We start from the raw sequence: 22875 nt of genomic DNA, 5'->3' as shown, positions 1-22875 counted from the left end.
CTATATGTCTATTCTCTATATACTATACTATGTTGCAACAATGCAACTTCTTACAAATCTCGATGAACTGTTTGATAATTGGTAGGTTTACACTTTGACATGGATATATTAAGTTACTTACATGAGTTAACCTAACCTAACCTAACCTAACCGTATTCTGTCTGTAATTCACAAACTCTGAAAGTCGGACTTACATAAAACTTACAAAATATTTTTATTATACATCGGGGCCTCATTGACTCAAATGTCTATTATTGTACTCCTGCAGCAGTCTGACACTGTTGGCCGAACATTCAAAGTGATGAGATTATCCCGTAGTATGTTTAGTATGCGTAGTATCGCGTACATATTATGTGCATAAATTCAATCAAAACAATGCGTATATAATTTTAAATACCCGCAGCAGATATTTGCCTAAAATTTAATACAATTGATTTCTTGCGAACGGCCACGACTTCTATACAACCGATTATTATTATAGTGTGGATAGGTATGTTGACTTATACATAGGACATAGCTATGTTCTCAATTATATAATCGAATGTTCGTAGTGATTAAAAACACAAACAATTTGCTACGTGTGAAACCACCCTAAATGTTATAGACTTAGAGTGCCATGACGTTATTTGGGCGTTAGATCAAATTTCAATCACATAATGTGTAACGCTCGTATAAAATATAATCATATTACATAATGGTTTAATTATATCAATACTACGACTTACATCAAATGCCATTAAAATGTCCAATAAATATTAAAAACGATTAATTAAATTATATGGAAAAAATGCGCATAATTAAATTATATCCTTATGAAATAAATGTGATTAATATTTAAATAACATTGTATTACCTATTATATAACACATGCATTTTGCATACTATTCATCACAACCAACATTTGATTAGGTTTGTAAAATATTTATTATTTTTTTTAAAATATTTTTTTTATCTGTGATTTAATAACCTATTTTTTTTATAATACAATAACATAATACATAAATACATACATAACACGTCTTACACACAATGAGTTGTTTGAATAAAAGTAACGTATATAGTTTTAGGGATTGGAACGTCCCTAATCGATTTGGAGGTTTAGGATAGGTACCTATACTCGTTTAGTGTGTTAATAGTGCCGATAAATTCTATCAATCCGATATATTATTAATTAAATTAATATAATAGTGTACGGAGTCAACTGAGAGAATATACGACTGACATGTGTATAATATATACGACAATGAAAGTAGGTATTAAAAAATATTTTGTATACCTATGCTTTATATAAATCTATACAAATGTTAGGTAAGTATAAGTGTACACTGATTCGACAAAATCGATATAGTACGTAAATATGTACCTACCTAATTATAAAGTTAGTTATTAATTTTAATAATAATACAATGATTAAGAATCTAAACAATAATATTATATAGTAAAGGCCATGTAAAACTATTAAACGATGATATGTATATGTATACCTAACCTAACCTACCCATTGTACCTACATGATACATTGTAATGCCTTTTAAACATATTTTAAACATTTAAATGTTAAAATTAGTAGGTAGTCATTTAAACGGTTATAATATTACATATTTATATGATATACATCATATAGAGCTCAGTAGTATAAGTTATGTCGGTACATATACACGTCTCAAGTAACCCACTTGCCCACCTTTTTTTTTTAGGTTGGATACAATATGTTATTGGCACCCACCGATGAGAAATTAATATCGTTTCTAATATTGCCCCCATTTTCATTTACCCCGCTTGACCCTATACCCACCCACACATATTTTGTATTAACTCATTGTGTATAAGCGGGCTTGTGCAGTTTAACAGCATTTCCTGCTGCACGTTCTAAATGGGTTTTCGACGTTAAATAGGACTCGAAACCTTAATGATTACCGAAAATGTCCATCGTCGTTATCAGAGTGGCTATTAAGCCGGGATCAAGCCGGGATCAAGCGGAGCGTTTATCATATGCCGCGCACATTAAAACCGACACGCCGTTGGATTGGATAAGACGCGCCGCACCAATTTTCCTTTGGCGCGACGCACAGAGACCGACAATCAAGGCTGGGCAAGTTAATGATTTTTTTTAACTCAGTTAAGTTAAGTTAATATGCACCAATAACAAAAAGTTAAAAGTTAAAAGTTAATTTAACTATAGGTTAACTCAGTTAAGTTAAAAGTTAATACACACTTTTTGTTAACTTTTTGTTAAGTTAAAAAAAAGTTAATTTGTTTATACAACGCTAGCGTACTTAATTTTTTTCCAACCCAAAACTAAATTATAGGATATAGTGTTAATACTTCATACAGTATTTCCATATAAGTTAGATTTGAATGATAAAAATTTTTAACTTTAAATAATTTACGATACATATTTTTCGACATGAAAACGAAAGACTGAAATAGTGAAATATTAAAAAATTAAAAACAAAATAAATTAACTTAACTTATTTCTTAAAATGAAAAATTAACTCGTTAATTTCACGTTAATTAAGAAAGAAATTTAGTAAGTTAACAGTTAAGTTAATGAAAACCCAAAAGTAACTAGTTAAGTTAAAAAGTTAAAATAAAATTAACTTTTTAACTTAACTTTAACTTTTTAACTTGTTAATGCCCAGCTTTGCCGACAATCGTAATAATATTATTATTGTCGGGAAGAAACGCGCCGCGCACACACGTTTTGCCGCGAAACACCAAACAGACGTCAACCGCGTAATACCGCTTCCAGTACACCACGTGACGCGCAACGTGATCCGGCGGTTTTACATTCCCGAAATTAGAAATTGTATTGGATCTACATTATCCACTATTGTTTCGTTCTTTTGAAGATATAAATGTAAGGTTAGAAGTTCTGAAAAGAAGTTTATAAGAGACCATATTATTCCGGGTGCATGCCGAGAAACTCTTTTGAAAATGTGTGAAGCCCGCTGGGTTTAGCGCCATTAAAGCATGTTATGAATTATATTTTCCAATAATAAATGAATACATTAAAAGTCGATAAAAGAACTTGAACCCAGACAGCATTTTGAAATGATAATATTATAAACACGAATACATTAATTGCTGTCTGGGAACATCTTTACAGTTTAGAAACATCTCAACTTGCAAAAACTATATCTCCTCGAATTCATATATATGTAATTTCTTAAAAAACTTAACAGAAAAAATAAATAAATAATATAGATTCATCTATATATGTCGAATGTCAACAACTGTGCTTAAGTAATTGGTTATATTATATTATATACAAATTGTAACCAAGAATTTCACATTTTTTTTTTTTAGATAGGTACCTATATAAAAACTATTTAAGTTGGATTACGAAACATTAAAGCACGAATGTAGTTGGGAGTCAAACATTATTCTAGCAGATTTACCAGAATGCTAGTAGGTAGGTACTTTCAAAGATCAATTTTTCTTACCATTTTTAGATTATTTAAAAAGTCAATTGACAGAAAGATTTATAAAACACAATTCTAGCTAGAATGCACTTTACCATGCCCCTCACCAATTTCAACATTTTTTTTTTAAAAAAGACTCCAACGCTGATTTTGAATTTTTTGCGGTAACCATTATCAAAGAAGTTATAAGAAAAATACTCATGGTGATTTATGCGTTCTTAAAATGAGGGTTTGTGGTTCAATTCCCATTTCCCAATATCATACTTTTTGTGTAATTTTTTTAAAGTTATAATATTTTTTTAAGATTCACTTGACGTAGCCATTCGAGGTAGTTTTTCATAACAAATCGAATGATACTTTTGGCTTGCGGAGTATAGTGACGACACCGAGCGAGGGTATCTAGTGTAGTGAGCGAGTACCAAGCACATAGTTTACTTTTTTTTGGAAAATGTACCTTACCTCTTAGACCCAAAGTTTTACATTTTTTTGTCAATACTTTTTTAATAATATTTTCCGCAAAATAAATCCGACAGTTTCAAAATTAGCGTTGAAAAACAGGGCTTTAAAATACGATTTTGTATTCTTAAGGGGAATGGCAAAATGCATTTGTTCCACACAACGCTATTAATTCTGGTTAGCAAAATTGACTTCCAAGTTTCCTGGTCCCAGTCACAATAACTTTAGGATTTTAACAGACGCATCAATTCGATTTAATTTATTTACTTATAACAAAAAATAATAATTATATTGTTAGAATTAAATTTGGACTACTAGAGATCCCAATGTACCATAACAAGTCCATAACGTATAGTACAATTTGTTATTTTGTTCTGTGGACCAATATTATTGCCGCCGTTAGTAGTTTCAATCGTGATACTATAATTTAATAGCATATTGTCACTAACTTCATGTATCGAAAGAGCCGGGATTAATGTGATTGGCGGGCGGACGATAGTCAACGGTTGTGATAATGCTTATCAGTTATCACATTATCATGCTTTCTTCGTGACTTCTCGTGCTGCATTAAAAATTAAAATAATAGTATCTTAAATATTTAAATTTAAAAACATATTTTTCATTTTTTTCATTTAATCTATTCAAACTAACTAATTTCCGTTTAAAATTAGTTAGTTACTAAACGGCAGTATAATGTCAGAAGAACCAGCGGTAAACGGTGTCGGCGGTACCGATGAACAAACCGAAAATGTAGATGATGTGAATGCTAAGAAAACTGTGAAATATGACAGTGGTGCAGCGGATCTAGAAAAAGTGACTGACTATGCGGAAGAAAAGGAAGTCATATCGACGGATGACATATCCGGAGTAATTATTACATTGCTAGTACAACACATATGAGCGATATCAATATAATATATTATCTGTTGAATAGGCAATGACCATCATTGGTGACAAGAGGTTAAAAGAAGCGGCAGACAAAATAGCAAAAGAAAAAGAACTGCAAAAGGTCTCCATAAAAAAGTCTGATGTTGAACTGATTGTAAGTTAATAATATGTTCATTTGGTTAAATAGTGGGAGGTACTATATTTTTTAGCATATTATCACAGTATAATAATTGCTAACAGAAACATAATTTTGACATTTTCTATTTCGTTTTATATATATTCTAATACTTCATGGTAGTATTTTATCGTATTTATTTAATACTAGCTGTCCTTTGACCGACATTGTCCAGGCCAAAGATTTGTATTTTTAATAAATATATTTGTACAAAATGTATATGCCATATTTCTTCTGATTTATTATAATGCAGCTGATGCTATACACTTCGTTGCCCATAAAAAATGTCAATTATTAAAAAAATTGTGATTGTTCAACTCTAAATATAATTATAACTTCTACTATAACTAATATATAAGTGTTGGCGTATGTGGTTACACTAATTTAATAGTATGAGCGTATGAGCCGCACTGATACCTATAGCTACCTAAAATACACCAAAGTGCCACCGTACCAACAGGCATATCGCTTTAATAATAATAATTATTAAAACCAATAGCTACCATTTACAAATAAACATTTCCATCATAAATCTCAAAATCACTATTTTACAAAACCTACCAGGTTGGACCTCTAATTTTACTCTTTATAATATTAGTATAAATTGTTTGTACACTATGTTTCATATTATTATTCATCTTAACATTAAACATGTTTTACATTTAAAAATCAACTTGTCAGTCAACTAATAATTTTTTTCCTTTCCAATAAGGTACCAGTTATTTATCAAATACAGGATATGGACCATAAAAAATGGATGGGTTTTTAAGAAGCACAAAAAACTAATAAAAAATTGATTGAATTAAATTGTTATTGTATTTATAAAATTCTGTGACAAATGCACTTTATGTATGAAACACAATATTATAATACATATTGTGGCCATCTCCATAGGGTATAGATACATTTTGTAAGGCATTTTATGGTGTGATCACGACCAAGGGTGCTCATTGAAATATATTTACTAATTTTTTGGTGGGGGTAAAACAAAAAAATATTTTATTCTTATCATTATTGGGAGTTTAAATAATAAGAAATTATATTTTCATTTAGTAAAATAATTAGAATACGATGAATTTTGTATACTTTAATATTTATGATATATACAATATAAACAGTCATAGAATTTTAAAATACTTTATATTGCTTCGTAGATAAAATATTTATATATATGTGGGGCCCTTAATAAAATTCTTACCTTTAAATTTGACAGTAAGTCTCAATTCACTCAAACATTTAAAATAGCAGGGTAAAAGTATTCTTCTGATCACAACATTTGGATGTTATGGATGAGTATAATGGAGTCAACACATTCTGGTACGACATCCTATTAATTTTTATTGAAAAGCATTTCAATTATTGATAAAAACAAATAACCAATATTTTATTTGTTATGGAAAACCTTATAAGACTACTTTATATTAAAATCAAATTTGTAATTTCAATGGGCATTTCTGCAAGGATGTCTTTAATTTATGATAGTAAAAAATATATATCTATAGTAAAATAGAGTAAAATTAAACATAAATTATAATATAAGTTTTCTTCTTGAATACAATATATATTATATTAAGATTTCTTTGTATTGTAAACCCTTAATCATCTACAATCTACCATGTCAGATTCTAAAATCTATATCTAAAATTTTTTTGTTGTATAATACAGTACCTCAATAACTCGAATCAGTTGAGGGCGATAATATATAATTGAGTTATTGAAAATTCGAGTTAGACAATATTGTATGTACTTATAGAAATGTAGGGGCGAAGATATTTCTTTGAGTTATCGAAAATTTGACTTATAGACTCAAACGAGTTATCGAGGTTTCACTGTATTATATAAATTTAATTATTATTTAACTATGCCTAGATTAAACTTTCAAATTTAATTTTATCAATCATATGGATTTACAGAATTGGTATTTTGGCGAATTTATTATTTCCTGTTTAATGCCATATAAGCCTAATATTAGAAGATATTTTAAAGTTTAATTTAGATAACTAAAATTCAATATAGATAAAAATGTATAAGTACTTTAGGGCTTATTAAAACACTAATAAAAATATATTAAGTAGCAGCTGAATGCCCAAACCTCAAATGCATGACTATGATTCAAATTTCAAGATATGAAGACTTATTATCAAAATCTTTGAGTAATATTTGCTTAAGTCATATAATGTTAATTTCTGATTGAATTATGAGATTTTACAAATTAGTATTTTATATTTATGTGCTCAGTGTTCTTATAAATTATAATTATAATCTTATGTCTGGAAAAAAATTTGAACGTTATATTACTAATATTTTATCTCGGTAATAATCTTTGGAAGTTTTTTGAGTATGCAATTAAATAATTGAAACACTAAAAGTTAATACTAACTAACGTATTTGTGTATAACACTAGTTATTCTCTGACTCATAATAATAACTAGATAATTAAACCTATTGTGATTAGTTTATTAAATAAATATTTTAATGTAACATCATTTAAATTCTATTAAACAAACTAGGCCTTTTTACAAAATTTCACACGATTAAGATATGGTTGGTAAATACCACTGAATTATAAATTGAATCATCAGTTGTATAAGTTATTATTTTGTTATTTTTTACAAAAATATAACCTTTTGTTTTCTTAATATTTGTTTCAATATTAAATTGGTATAGGGTAGGTATATGATTTTTCAATTCAAAAACAATAAAAATATAGTGTGTGAATACAATATATTTTATTACTCTCCGAACTTTGGCTTTGTTGTCAAATATTACAATTAAACATAAAACGATCGTGTATTAGACTTTAGTTAAAATAGTTTAACTTATATGAATTCATAAACAAAATGTATTCTAATTTTTTTATCTGAAAATCTAAAAAAATATTTATTTATTTAATGCTCCGTCATCGCGATGTACCATGATAGGCATAGTCGCATAGAGCGTTCACCTACGTTTTTGGGATTTTGTGCTTAATAATAATCTCTGTTCTATCGTCTACACAAAAATCCACTTTAATCAAAATTGTTTTAATCCGTCGTATAAAACTGTTGTAACTAGGTATAGCTTATAGTTATCCAACTATAATTTATTGGCATATTAAAGAAGTATAAATTATTATTATCGTAAATCGTTACAGAAAAAAAAAGCTGTATTTAACATATTATTATCATAGTATTAATGTATTATAGTTCGTACATTAAGACATTAAGTCGTTTTTAATACTTTTATGATCTCACGGCGCATGCGTTTCGTACCGAATCGTATCGGGTCATTTACATTGTTACTCATAGGCCATTAGAGTATCATAGCTATTAGCCACATTGACGTCGGCACCTCGATGCCATCAGATTACCGACGGGTTAATTAATAATTATTGTGAATCGCACACAATAACAACAACAACAACAACAATAATAATAATTTTAAATAATGTTTAATTTGTGTAATTATAACGGTCCTTATTATTATGGGTGATAAAATTATATATATTTGTTCACAGATACGAGAAATGGAAATATCGAAAACGCTGGCTGAGAGGACGTTAAGGGAATGTCACGGAGACGTCGTCAAAGCCCTGGTTGCCTTGACCAATTGAAAATATAAATCAACATTTGGAATTTTCTAAGTAATTAGGAAAAAATTACGAAAAGAATTCTACATTTTATTATATATTATATACGAAACACGCTGTAAATAATATTGACTACCTAATGTTCAAACGACATGAATAAATAAACAAATAAATAATTAAAAAAATAAAAAAACTTCAACATTAAATAACGATTACGTCCGGAAACTCACGTTGTAAAGTAATATCATATATTATTAATTATGATTTATACAAAGTGATTTCAGACGTTTCAGTGTAACCTAATTATAAAATGTGTAATATAATATTGTACCATTTTCGGATTTGCAAAGTGTGTTTTATTCGGACGTGGTACCGGTGTGCATTTAGTGTTTACATAATCATAATAATATAATACACACAAACAGCACACGTCGTGTTATAATATTATAATTATTATATATATATATATTAAGTAGGTATAATATGAATTATCATTGTGCCGCAGTACAATAATATAATATGTTTTATACTAGTACAACAGACTTATCAAACGGACAAAAACCTTTTGTAACAGGTCGTTATAATTGTTTGTTTTATATTATGTGCTAATGCCTATGCATAATATACATATAACATAAACTTATGTGTACATATCATATTATATATGTAATCATCACCGTTCGGAGCTCTTCGGCTTTTATTATCTCGGTTATAGACCAATTATGACTTTTTCCTTCCTCCTCGTCAGTCGTCTCCGTATACTATTATTATTATTATTATTACTATTATAATATATAGAGAGCAGCAAAATAATAATTATTGTACACATCACACATGTGCACCGCGCGTAGACGTCGTGTGTATTTAATAAATAATAATATTATCGCGATATATTATTATATTATATACTCGTCGTATATTATAGCTACTACACCACTCGACGACGAGAGTTCCGTCGTAGGTACGAGTTTTGAATATTATATATAGTGCGGTTACCCACATCGTGAGCAACAGGTCGCGCTCTGGCCGCCCGACGTAAACGCGTACGCATGTCCGAGTGTTGGGCCATCCGACGGTGTAATGTGATTTATTTATTTTTCGACACGCGCCGTTATTATATTATTATTTAGTTGTTTTTTTTTTATCATCATGCCGACGACACCGCTGATGATTATGATCTTTGCGATGGTTCTGACGTTTTCGATGTTCGTCACATCGGAGCAGCAGCAGTCGAATAAGTCGCCCGACGATGACGAAACCGGTAAGACGATTTTTTAATTTTTTTTTTTTTGTGCGTTCTACATTGTACAATCGTTAATTAAACTAACATTCAGTCGTTAAATAAATAAATATATGTAATCATTAAATGAACGTATATACTATGTACAAGCTAATAGGCATTACGCGATCTATACCCTCCCGACTGTTCAACCCTAGTGTCTCCCCAGTTGATTATGATTTTTTTCCGTCATAAGGTGTACCGTCTTATTCGTGCAGATAATAAACGTTGTGAGAGAATAACGCAGCGAGGTTTCGTCAGCACTCCGAATAATAGTCGTTTATCAAGTTCAGCTCATGCGGCCTCGGTGAAGTTCGCCAAACGTCACCGAGCTGCAGATAATTATTACACATACAGTTAATATGCATCCCGCGAGTGTGTTATAAATTATAATTAGTCTCCGTATTATGACGTGCGCAAAACGAACGTTTGGCTTGCAGAGCGGAGTACCTTCCCGTATAATATACGTGATATAATATCCTAGTTTGAAGATTTCAGACGTACATTTCACCAGCCCCCCCAAATATAATTTTTGACATTTTTTTTTTGCGAAACATTAGTGTGCCATTAGTGTGAATTTGTGTGACTATTTTCAGAATTTGTGCGATACTGGTTTAACCGTAAATTCAAAAATATATATGGGGGGCTGTAGAAATGTTCCCCAGCCCCCCCTCATAGAAAAAATTACAATTTTCAAAATTTTCTTTTGCCAAACATTAGTGCGTCATTAGTGTGAATTTGTGCGACAACAACCAGAATTCGTGCGACACCCGTTATACTCGGAAAAATCGTTTTTCCATTTTGAGCATTTCCCCAGCCCCCCCTCATAGAAAAAATAACAATTTTCAAAATTTTCTTTTGCCAAACATTAGTGCGTCATTAGTGTGAATTTGTGCGACAACAACCAGAATTCGTGCGACACCCGTTATACTCGGAAAAATCGTTTTTCCATTTTGAGCATTTCCCCAGCCCCCCCTCATGGAAAAAATTACAATTTTCAAAATTTTCTTTTGCCAAACATTAGTGCGTCATTAGTGTGAATTTGTGCGACAACAACCAGAATAGTATAAGTAAAGTACTTGTGTACATTTTAATTGAATGACAAAACAGTTTTTCCATTTTTCAAATCAATTACCTGTATTTTCCTTTATTTCCTATGCCCATACTATTATGTACTATACTTGTGTATATTTTAATTGAATGATGATACAAATATAAAATACATAAAACGTAGGTAGTATACTATTTTATTCCTCTTTTACGCAATACTTAATATACCTTCCATTCTAATTTATTATTTATACACATTTTATCATACCTTTTTTTATCCAATAGATAATGATAAATACTTAATATACTTGCTTACACTCTCTTCCGTGTTTGAAATTATGTCATTGATATTTGATATTAAACCATTTAATTTATTGACGTGAATGATGTGATTATATTTTTAATACCAAAAGTCCGAAATGTAAATTTATCATTTTCTTTATAAATCTATATCAAATATTTTGGTAAGAATAAAAGTATGTTTATAATATTAATATTTTTAATTATTAAATAATCAAATTTAAAAATTTAATAATACAGGACAAAAACAGTAAGTATTACATATTTTAAGATTGTTTAAAGGACAATACAACTGATAATAATTTTTTTTTATATATTTTTATAAAATATAATTAAAATCGATAATTATTTTATTACCATAACAAATACCTAGAATATAATCTAACTAAGGTAATGATCAGGGCTCATAACTTATAGCTCTAAAAAAGGTTGTTATAAGCGCAATAATATGCTCTTAAAAATATTCATATAAGCGCTTAAATATGCACTAAAAATACTAAAATATGCGAAAAAAAAACATTTGTATAAAAAAAATTGAATAATATTATTATATCGGAATTATTGTGGTAAACGACTTGTGGTACTCATTTATTCTGCGATTGTTCTGTTATTAAAAAAAAATTATAAATTATAATTAATAATGGATAATGATACCTATATATTTATAGTGCATATGCTACAATTTCTTTAACGATGGGATTACCAAGTATCAAGCATACACTCTCGCTAGGTCGCACGTCATCTAAACTCGTATAGTTATAAATAGTTTTTTCTTATAATATTATAAGAACAATTAATTGACACGAATTAATTACTAATATAAATAATTAATACGGCTATAATTACTTTTTATTATTAAGAAAAAATGTTTTAAAAGCTACGGAACTGAAAACAAAAAAAAAATAAATAAAGATTATGCAAAAATAATATTGGAAAATAGAAAAAAAGCAAAATAGCACTTATACTTTGAAATATGCAAAAATATGCAACATAAAATTTCGAATTTAGCTTCTTGGTTATCTGAAACAAATTTATAGCTCACATAGGTATCTCTAGGACCTCTCAAAAAAAATATGCTAATGCTAGAAGTTATGAGCCCTGGTAATGATACAACTAAAATTTGTTTATGATTATTCGTTCGCTAGTTATGTTAAATTTTGACATTGCGGGTGACGTTACGGATTCGTTCGCCGCGGCGGCGGCCATATAATATTATAATACACGGCAATATTTATTAATTTTTAGTTTAACTTAAAATAATTAAATAACTATTAATGAACTTATTTTCTTTCGACTGAACTAATCAAATATATTTAAGAGTACCTCATAATCTTTTCATTCGTATAATTATATCACATTTTGGCTTAATCTTTTAGAAAAAAAATAACACTCAAATAAATTATATTACGAATTTACCATGTATTCACTGCAGTAAACGTGTGTAGTATTGTTTTGATCGTGACATCAAATACCTATAGATTTTTTACGTCTAAACTGGCTATTTTAGTTTTAACTCGTACCTAAAACTAGAAGTGAGTGAGGACTCGCATAATATTATTATCTATCAGTACTCTTACAAATTAGGATTGTTTTTAAATGATGATGAGTAATGACAGTTGTTATACCACGAATTAATTGAAACAGATCAAAATTATTTTTATTTTATATTTTAGTATTTTACTATAATTAATAATTATTAATTATTATTTTTAATAAAGAAATTAAATACTAATACTTTATTTTATATTTATTTTGCCTTCTTTACATACAATTGTGAAAAAATTCAACAGGTACACTATAAATTGAATTTTGATAAAAACTTGCCAATTTTCTGTAAATTTGGTAAATTTACTTGGTAAAATATCAAAAAACCGTGGCGTATAATACTGTATACAAAAATATATATAAATATTATAAACATACTTTTATTCTTACCAAAATATTTGATATAGATTTATAAAGAAAATGATAAATTTACATTTCGGACTTTTGGTATTAAAAATATAATCACATCATTCACGTCAATAAATTAAATGGTTTAATATCAAATATCAATGACATAATTTCAAACACGGAAGAGAGTGTAAGCAAGTATATTAAGTATTTATCATTATCTATTGGATAAAAAAAGGTATGATAAAATGTGTATAAATAATAAATTAGAATGGAAGGTATATTAAGTATTGCGTAAAAGAGGAATAAAATAGTATACTACCTACGTTTTATGTATTTTATATTTGTATCATCATTCAATTAAAATATACACAAGTATAGTACATAATAGTATGGGCATAGGAAATAAAGGAAAATACAGGTAATTGATTTGAAAAATGGAAAAACTGTTTTGTCATTCAATTAAAATGTACACAAGTACTTTACTTATACTATTCTGGTTGTTGTCGCACAAATTCACACTAATGACGCACTAATGTTTGGCAAAAGAAAATTTTGAAAATTGTAATTTTTTCCATGAGGGGGGGGCTGGGGAAATGCTCAAAATGGAAAAACGATTTTTCCGAGTATAACGGGTGTCGCACGAATTCTGGTTGTTGTCGCACAAATTCACACTAATGACGCACTAATGTTTGGCAAAAGAAAATTTTGAAAATTGTAATTTTTTCCATGAGGGGGGGCTGGGGAAATGCTCAAAATGGAAAAACGATTTTTCCGAGTATAACGGGTGTCGCACGAATTCTGGTTGTTGTCGCACAAATTCACACTAATGACGCACTAATGTTTGGCAAAAGAAAATTTTGAAAATTGTAATTTTTTCCATGAGGGGGGGCTGGGGAAATGCTCAAAATGGAAAAACGATTTTTCCGAGTATAACGGGTGTCGCACGAATTCTGGTTGTTGTCGCACAAATTCACACTAATGACGCACTAATGTTTGGCAAAAGAAAATTTTGAAAATTGTAATTTTTTCTATGAGGGGGGGCTGGGGAACATTTCTACAGCCCCCCATATATATTTTTGAATTTACGGTTAAACCAGTATCGCACAAATTCTGAAAATAGTCACACAAATTCACACTAATGGCACACTAATGTTTCGCAAAAAAAAAATGTCAAAAATTATATTTGGGGGGGCTGGTGAAATGTACGTAGATTTCAGACCTTGAACCGAACGCGTTTACCTGTTGCGCGTATTTAATAACGCACGTGCGAGCGCTGTGCACAAGTGCCGCCGCGCTTTTTTTTTTTTTTTTTTCGGGCGCATACGAACAATCGTAATACCTATATACCTAATATTATGTTAAATTAGTGTATAATGTGTAGGCACTACTACTGTTGCAGCAGTTCACTAACCCCCGTACTGCGTGTTGATAACTTTCTGTGTATTTAATGTGCAACAATAAGCAAATACTTAGCTGCGGCGTTACACCGTTAATCCGATACGATAATAATTCGGAAAAACGCGCCGCATGATCGATTGATACGCACGCGCATTATGAGTAGGTACACATTATACATGTAGGTATTGTAAAATATATGGGTATCCCAATTCGTGGGCTCGTATTATTTCTATTGACATTTTTTGAAGAATAATATTCGTTTGGACTAGGCGAGGTGTTTTCAGCGTGGTATTTAAAATCCAATATTATTGTGATTCGGCCCGGTTCTTAAATTGGTTGGTCTGAAAATGGATAAATCCTAGACAAGGCTCGTGTGGAATGGAATGGAATGCATAAAAATAATACTCGGCGTATTATAAAATGAAACCAAAATTACGCCGGGGGGGGGGGGGGCTGGTAGTTTGATGGACATAGCTAACCGCAATGTATAATTTTGATTTCTTATACAGTATTTAAGTAATAATCATAATAATGAAAACCGCGGTGGATCAAGAACTCCACTTCCTCGAGTTTTTTTTACCCTTGTGGATAGAAAGAGGTACAAACAGTTTTAATAATACCAAGTTGAATGTAAAATTACACTATTTTAAATAAGTTATTGCAAAATAAATTATTCAAACAGACTTTTATTAAGTAGGTAAAATGAAAAAAGTATTTCAAAAGTATTTATATACATGGCAAGTATTTGTATATTAGTTCTTAAACACTTTCTGAATGAATGTATATTTGTATCTGTGTTTAAATAAAATTTTAAAAGTGTATTTACAAGACTGCTTTTAAACCACCGTTGACAAGTATATATCCACGCCACTCAACGTATACCTAACTAGAAATTTCACGATTGTTGCCCCTTACATTGGATATCCATATCCTTATTCTTGAACGCGCCTCGACCGCACTTGTAATCACGTTCTTACAAACGTACAAGTGTACAACACAGACAATTTACGTTTAATTTTATGATGTCAGGTTGAAGGTTAGAGTGAATCGACCTATATTATCAAAAATGAATTTATGGGTGAACCGTAAACATATTATCTGTGTTTCTGATTTCTTTTTACTATATTTTAATTTTTAACCGAATTGTAAGTATTTCTAATTATAATATGTTACACATATTCATAACTCATTCAGATACACAGACAATGTTCTTACCTTCAAGTTTTTACAATTACGGGTCAAATCACACTAACATTATCTAACAACACAGAATTGGTTCTGTTGGATGTAAATTTGCTATGTCATACATTTATACCTGCGCACTCGAACGTATACGGTATACCTATCTTACCCCTTTCCATTAGTGTAAGAACTCCCCCTCTGTATTAAAAAAAAATATTTCTGGTTCGAAATAGCTGTTCTACATTCACCGAAAATAGTAAATACTGTATAGGTATCCCGTTGGGCGTAGGACGTTTGCGCATTGCTATTGTTATGAATGACCTTTTTTGTAGGCCGTTTGCGCATCACTATTGTTAAAAAAGGCATAGGGTGTTTTCCGATCGCTATTGTTACAAAAAACATTTATATAGGCCGTTTGCGCATAGCTATTGTTAAAAAGGCATAGGGTGTTTTCCCTAACTATTGTTACAAATAACCTTTTTATAGGCCGATTGCGCATTCCAAATTACGTATACCAGGTTTTATTTATACTTACGAAAATAATCGTCAATATTCATAATTCATATTTAAAAAAAAATTTAAAAATTAATATTCACATTTACCAAAAAAAAAAATATATATAATATTAGTTAATCATCTTTCGTATAAATCTACAACCTTGGTTGATACGCTTTAAATGATCATTTATCAGTTATATATATTATTATCTCACCAATATATCTGGTCATATCACTAATAGGTAGATAGGTAAAAGGTAGTAGGTACCTTTCTATTGTTAAAATTTGCGATGCGCAAACGACCTACCAAATTTATTACCTGAGGTACTAATGATGCGCAAAGGACAAACTCCGATCCCGTTGATGCCCATACCGGTACACAGATTTGAAATTCCGCCAGCCCTGGCACTATAATAAATTGTTGGGTGTTACGCTTTCTTTTTCCAACAATGTTGGCCCCCGCGGTTCTTTCTCTCCGTTATCGTCCATCGGTCCCCTTCTTTATTATCATCATGTCTATGCCACAATAAGGTACATGTCACACATCATATTGTATTGTTATGTGTTCAGATTTCAGGGTACGTATAGGTACTAATTAATTATTAATTATATCGTATTAAAATATAATTTAATTTTGCAGCGGCGGCGGACGTATCACGCGAACCGTCAAATTTATTTCGATTGGTGTTAACCGAATTGCCACTCGTGTACCACTGCAACGACAGCTTGCAATGCCCGGCCGCGTTCGGCTTCACCAGGTGTGAGAATCACTTGTGTAAGTGCGACGAGAGTTTCTATCAAGTGTTCAACAAGACTTCGGAGACGGCCTACTGTCGCCTATGTTCGCGTAAGTCTTATATATATATATATATATATCCCCGTAAGCGGAATTTTTAAATCTTATTTTTGAAATTATGCCATTAAATTTCAATTTAGTATAATATTTATTTTTGTCAATGGAGAGGATACCAGTCATTTTGAACTATTTTTTACAGTACCAACGTTCAATAAATATTATAAACGTTCGACGTTAATAATTTAGCCATGTTTGAATTTGGATTTTAATATTCTCTCATTATTTTTTTATTTATTATTGATGATGAATCCAACTTCATTATTCTAAATTAAGCTATTGAGATGATTACTCTCACGTATTTTCAAACATGTCCGTTGATTTTGATTCTAAGAAAGCATATCATGCCACTGGGACATATACTTGGGAGGGTAATTACTAATTATTAGTAATCACCTAACCTTCCAGCGTCATCTATTTAATTTACTTATCTACCTAAACATACTATGGATAAATTTAACACCGAAATGTCTTCGATGGTTGGTTCTTGCCTCAAGATACTCGCAAGCTACTGCGTATATTATAATTTTAACAAAAACATAATTTATGTTTATTGTACTTTTTTTATGTAAAGATTGTATAAACTCTAGAATAAATAAATAAAAAAAATATATAACAAAACAAATAACAGGCAACAAAATGGTAAATAGTAATATATAATCATTCAGTACTCTGTTGTTGTATTGTACCTTTATATTATATGTGGAGGACGGAGTGGCCGAGTGGACTATAATGTCGATTCTAACGCGCACCGTCGCCGGTTCGAATCCCGGTCATGGGCGGAATCGCTCTATGGGCAGGCGACTGTTTATAGACGGCGAGACCGCCCTCCCCCAACCGGGCATGTCAGAGACCTACGGGTGCCCAATTAGAAATTCTGCCAAATAGGCGTCCTCTAAACTAGGCTTTCGGGCTTACTCCCGGACATGGCGCCATACGCAAAAAAAAAATTATATATAGGTAATATGTTATATGTAATATTATATAGTGTTCCAAGAAAGCTGCGCCGTGACACAATGTTGTGAAAATCCAGATGCCACGTTCTGTTTCAACGGATTGTGCGTGTGCAGACCTGGAATGGACGAAGAATGTCTGTGAGTACAATAATAGAAAATAAATTGACATTATCATCGTAGCAAATTGTCGACAAGACGTACCTATAAGACGTATTCGAATATGTGACAACGTTACATTATATAATATTATAGATACCTACCACCAATTTTTTTTTTAGGAATTTTATACGGTCAAATTGGACAAAATTTTATGAAAAATTAAAATTAAACAATAATATTTAATGTACTATTTTGAAATCTTTAATTTAAATACGTATAATATATCCCCGCGTTCAACACAAGTCTATATGGGTTGATTCACGTAGCATTGTTATTTTGTTTTAATCAACTCCGTCCAATGAATGTATTATATTTATAGAACGAACTTGAGAAAAATAATTTGTTAATAACGCAATTACCTACTTGAAAACATGTTTCGATGAAAAAAAAAACTCAAGTAACTATTAACAAAATTATATGTTTAAAAAATAAACTGTTTAAGGTTAATTGTTATCAATGTTTACTATATAGTATATAAAAAGTTCATTATATATATATATATATCAGGATAAAGTCCTCTTTAATTAATATAAGAAATAAATTCAATATATCGAGATAAATAAACCTAGATAAATGTAATACAGTGAGTGACGTAGGTGGTTCGCACACGCACATAGCTGTTTAGGTATACCGTATATAGTATAACCTATATAGATATACTATAATCTCCGTTGGCGTTTTAAAAAAATCGTTTTTGAGACTCGTTACTCGGTAGTAATGAGACTAATAATAATATAGGTAATATTATAATGTTAACATTAGCCGGTTGATATAATACTAGCCAATAGGATCTTTGGATAATGTCTCGACAAATACTATAAGAATGCATCAGCCACGAGATAAAATAATTTTAATTTACAAACAATTAATAACCGTCATAAAGCCATTGTTAAATAATTTAGAGTAAAATATAATTTAAATTATACCACATAGTTTTCATTGTTTTCAATAAGGAACAATAACGATTCAGCATTAAATTGAGTAGGCATTTATTTTTTATTTTATAAATTGATCGTTTGAAATATACAATTTAAATGTTATCGAATGTCATTAGTTATCACTAATTGTCAATTATTAATTACACGGCATGCTGCCGTGACATTTTTGAACTGCACAAACAACACTTTAAGATTGAAACTTGCATCGAATTCAGAACTTTTAACATTATCCACTATAACATATCGACAGGCTAACGTTAACATTGCCCGGGCGGTGTTGATATTTCACGTTTATAAACGGAGAACAATAAATTCCACATAAGTCAGAATACACGCACGGTATTACAACCAGAATTATCACCAAAGTCGATGATCGCGTTTCGCGTTCACCCCCGCCACATGTTGCTATAGATGCCTAACATACTATACTTCATACTTTACATCGAACACTTTTCGAAAGCGTTTCACATACTCGACACGTCGCGGTTTGTTGGTTTGACCACGTGCCATTTTAACACAGTTCGGGGATTTACAGAGGCAGATACACTCCGACGCTGGGCATACAGCTGGCCAACACTCTTTCGGTGTCGTTCGCATTCGTCTTCCTCGCCATCACACTCGTCGCGGTCGTCAGGAAAACGTTGTTCAGGTATGGTATAGTGCCATTTATAATTGTTTACCAGTGTATATAGTCCACTTATCGCGATGCCGAATATATATATATATATATAGCGAATTCCCGGATAAAACGATTCCCCAGCCGATTGTACTCGCAATTGTATACCTAACCGCGGTTGGTTTTATATATCGCGTGCTGCAGTGCGTTTTCGTCATCTCGACATAACGATCTGATTTTCTATAGGTCTCTGTAAGCGGATTCTACTGCAGATATAATATATATATATATATATATTGCTTGTAAAGGCGTCTTCTATATTATGTATAGGTACATTTTACAAAAAATAACAATAGCCACAATCTCTATATCATAGACTATATAGTATAGGCACCTTCTTGATTTTTGGAGTAAATAACTGTTCATAATTTTATCGGCATGTGAAATGCCGTTCCAAAAACCATATGTACAGCGAATTTATGATTTTTATATTAACATGATGATATCAGGACATCAGGTTGATGAAAATATTAAGATGTTTCACTTTGTGATATCCTTATGAGTTATGACATTACAGCAATACTAAAATAAATATTCTACTCTTTTTATTTCAGCTAGTGGTGTTATTCTGATATTTAAATTGAGATATTATAAAGTATTTATTGACATTATAACAAAAAGAATTACTAATGCGACTTAAGAATGATATGCATTTTTTCGTATCCATATGGTATTATTCATTACCTACTTATCTTTCTTATTATTCATCACTGTTATTCATATATGGTATTAAAATTTAGATATTCAAAGTTATTTATTGACATTATAGCAAAAAGATTTTTGCTAATGCGACATTAGAATGATTTGAATTTCTTTAAATCTGTATGACAATAATTGTTCCATATTAAATAGTATTATATTATTTAATATTTTGTGCGTATGATTTATGAATGACGAAACCGCGTGTATTATAAGTGTATTCTATTATAAGTGTGTATCGAAAAATTGATTTTTCATATAAATATCCATTAAGGCATAAACTACAATAAATATTACTTTGTTATTAGGTGATAAATTTATTTAATAAATAATATAGTTAACTGCAATGTTAGCTTTTTAATAATATGTAATATAATATTTTAATGGTTACTGATAATAAACACAACTACTTTTCCATAACCATGAATCGTGGATATTATTATATTAACCTACAGTCATAATCGTAGTTATTGTATCCATTGTGGCATCATAAATAGTTAAATACCTACGTAATTTACCTACGTACCATTGGCGCAACTAGAGGGGGGGGGGTTAAATATCCCTTATTGATTTAGATATAAGCCTCCAGCTATAGGTTGTTTTAAATAAATTGTTTTGTTAGCCCCCCCCCCCCCCCGAATTTTAACCCTAGTTGCGCCTATACGTATTTAGTTTACTCAGGTTGTATAAACTTTTTTTAAAACGAGCACTATAGGTTTACCTTTAACTTTTTATAAACTGAAGACTCGGTATACTTAAAAACTCATATGTACCGATGAACGATGTATACATATAGATGTATATGTGACTATAATATCCCACTTTAAACTCGCGCCACCCTGCTGGGGCCTGGGACCTAATTTTTAGGGGTTTTGTACCCCTGTTTGACCTAGTGACATTGTTATAGGTGCAGTTTTTGCAGGTGCGATTCGATGAGTAGAGTGGCCAGTGACAGTTCGCTGAACGAGTTCGTCAAGCAGAAAATGCAAAACAGACCGCCGTGTTACGACGACATAGAAAAAGACCGTAAAGTTCCTATTTTTGACTGCACAAATCAGGTGAGTTTCGTCACATTATAATATATTATAATATTGCAGTGCTTCTAAATACATTATAATACCATATCGATACCTATACGTATACCATAACGGCTGCCCAAATTTACACCGCGATGGCGCGGTTGCGGCGTGACCGTTCGACGAGATAGGAGGGGTGCTTTTCACCGTTCACGTTTTCCAATTATTAATCGTTTATATACACTCTTTCGGGAGTTAAAAGCGCGCATAGGTACCCAAAATAAATTATATCAAATCGCACTGATACGATATACCGTACAGCCTCAAACGGCCTTCCCACTTGCAGTACTGCAGCGCGTTTTATTTGCCGATTGTTAATATTTTTACTTAATTTGTTTTTCGTCAGCCACCGCCCGAGTACGGCGCCACTCATTTCAGCCGGCCGGGCACGTTCCATCAGGGCACCCTGAACCCGTCCCTGTCGATCAGCAACGAAGTGGAAATGAATATGGCCCCGCCAAACTATTCGACGTTCACGACTGTCACTGAAGTCCCGGCGATGGCGGCGGTGCCTTCCGAAGCGGCAGTCGGTCGGACCAGCGGCGAAATTATCCTCACCCAACCGATCTACACGAATCGCGATTTTCCGCGGCTCGCGTAGCCCCCCCCGCTGTGCAGATATCCGCGTGGCCCCATGATATGCACGAGATATTAAAACTATTGTGTTTTACCATCATATTTGATTGGTGTTATATACGTCTTGTGTATATATATAAATACGACCGGAAGTCTCGCGATCTCTATATTACTAATTATATACAGAACACGGCGGCGTTTAGAACGGACCAGGGTAAAATATACGATAGTGTATAATATTTCGTCCTATGTATATATATATATATATATATATATATTATAAATTATAATATAACATTAAGCGACATCGCATGACTATTATAATTGTGCGTGTTACGTATTTTTTTTTTTTTTATCCCTTCTCGTGCTGTACCTACCTTACCTTTAATCTATAGACATAAAATATCACGATTACATACCGGTTGATCCATTTATATAGTAAGACACTTATTATTTAAAAGCAATTAGCGTTTTTGAAAAATATATTTTTTTCTATTCTTTTTTATGTTTTACTTTTTTTTATGACAACGTGCATTTTTAATTCCTTGTTCCAGAGTAGAATCGTTTGTAGAGTGCTTAAGCACTTTGATGTATAAAATCGAATTTTGGACATAGAGTTTACACATTGAGTTGCTACAGGCGGAATTCCTCACGAAATGTCGGTCCACTGCTTTTCTAAACTTAAAATGGTATACTCGTAACTAATAAACTACTTGTCCGGAGTTTGATTTTTATGGATCGAAATACTCTGAATAATAATAATAATAATAATATTCTTCTTCGAAATATGAAATTACAAACGTATGTTTCCATTTAAAGACTAAAAAA

At 31.0% G+C, this 22875-nt stretch overlaps 2 protein-coding genes across 5 annotated transcripts; both read left to right on the top strand.

Moving 5' to 3' along the window:
- The first annotated feature begins 4419 nt into the window (after positions 1-4419).
- LOC132938358 (huntingtin-interacting protein K) lies at positions 4420-8853 on the top strand. The gene is made up of 3 exons (XM_061005145.1): positions 4420-4748; positions 4816-4923; positions 8441-8853. Exons 1-3 carry the CDS (start codon positions 4575-4577, stop codon positions 8534-8536), a joined length of 378 nt encoding a protein of 125 aa, XP_060861128.1. The 5' UTR covers positions 4420-4574; the 3' UTR covers positions 8537-8853.
- A 468-nt stretch (positions 8854-9321) lies between these two features.
- Positions 9322-22548, top strand: LOC132938357 (uncharacterized). Of its 4 annotated transcripts, none has more exons than XM_061005144.1 (6): positions 9322-9773; positions 16755-16961; positions 17956-18061; positions 19556-19669; positions 21318-21453; positions 21818-22548. In XM_061005144.1, exons 1-6 carry the CDS (start codon positions 9662-9664, stop codon positions 22070-22072), a joined length of 930 nt encoding a protein of 309 aa, XP_060861127.1. In that variant the 5' UTR covers positions 9322-9661; the 3' UTR covers positions 22073-22548. The 4 variants fall into 4 exon arrangements, with proteins under 4 accessions (XP_060861127.1, XP_060861125.1, XP_060861126.1 ...); XM_061005142.1 differs by having other exon boundaries at positions 21303-21453; XM_061005143.1 differs by having other exon boundaries at positions 19541-19669.
- Positions 22549-22875: the final 327 nt, after the last annotated feature.

This window comes from Metopolophium dirhodum, chromosome 2 (genome assembly GCF_019925205.1).
Source record: "Metopolophium dirhodum isolate CAU chromosome 2, ASM1992520v1, whole genome shotgun sequence".
Classification (NCBI taxonomy): domain Eukaryota; kingdom Metazoa; phylum Arthropoda; class Insecta; order Hemiptera; family Aphididae; genus Metopolophium; species Metopolophium dirhodum.
This window is presented reverse-complemented; position numbering and strand designations above follow the sequence as displayed.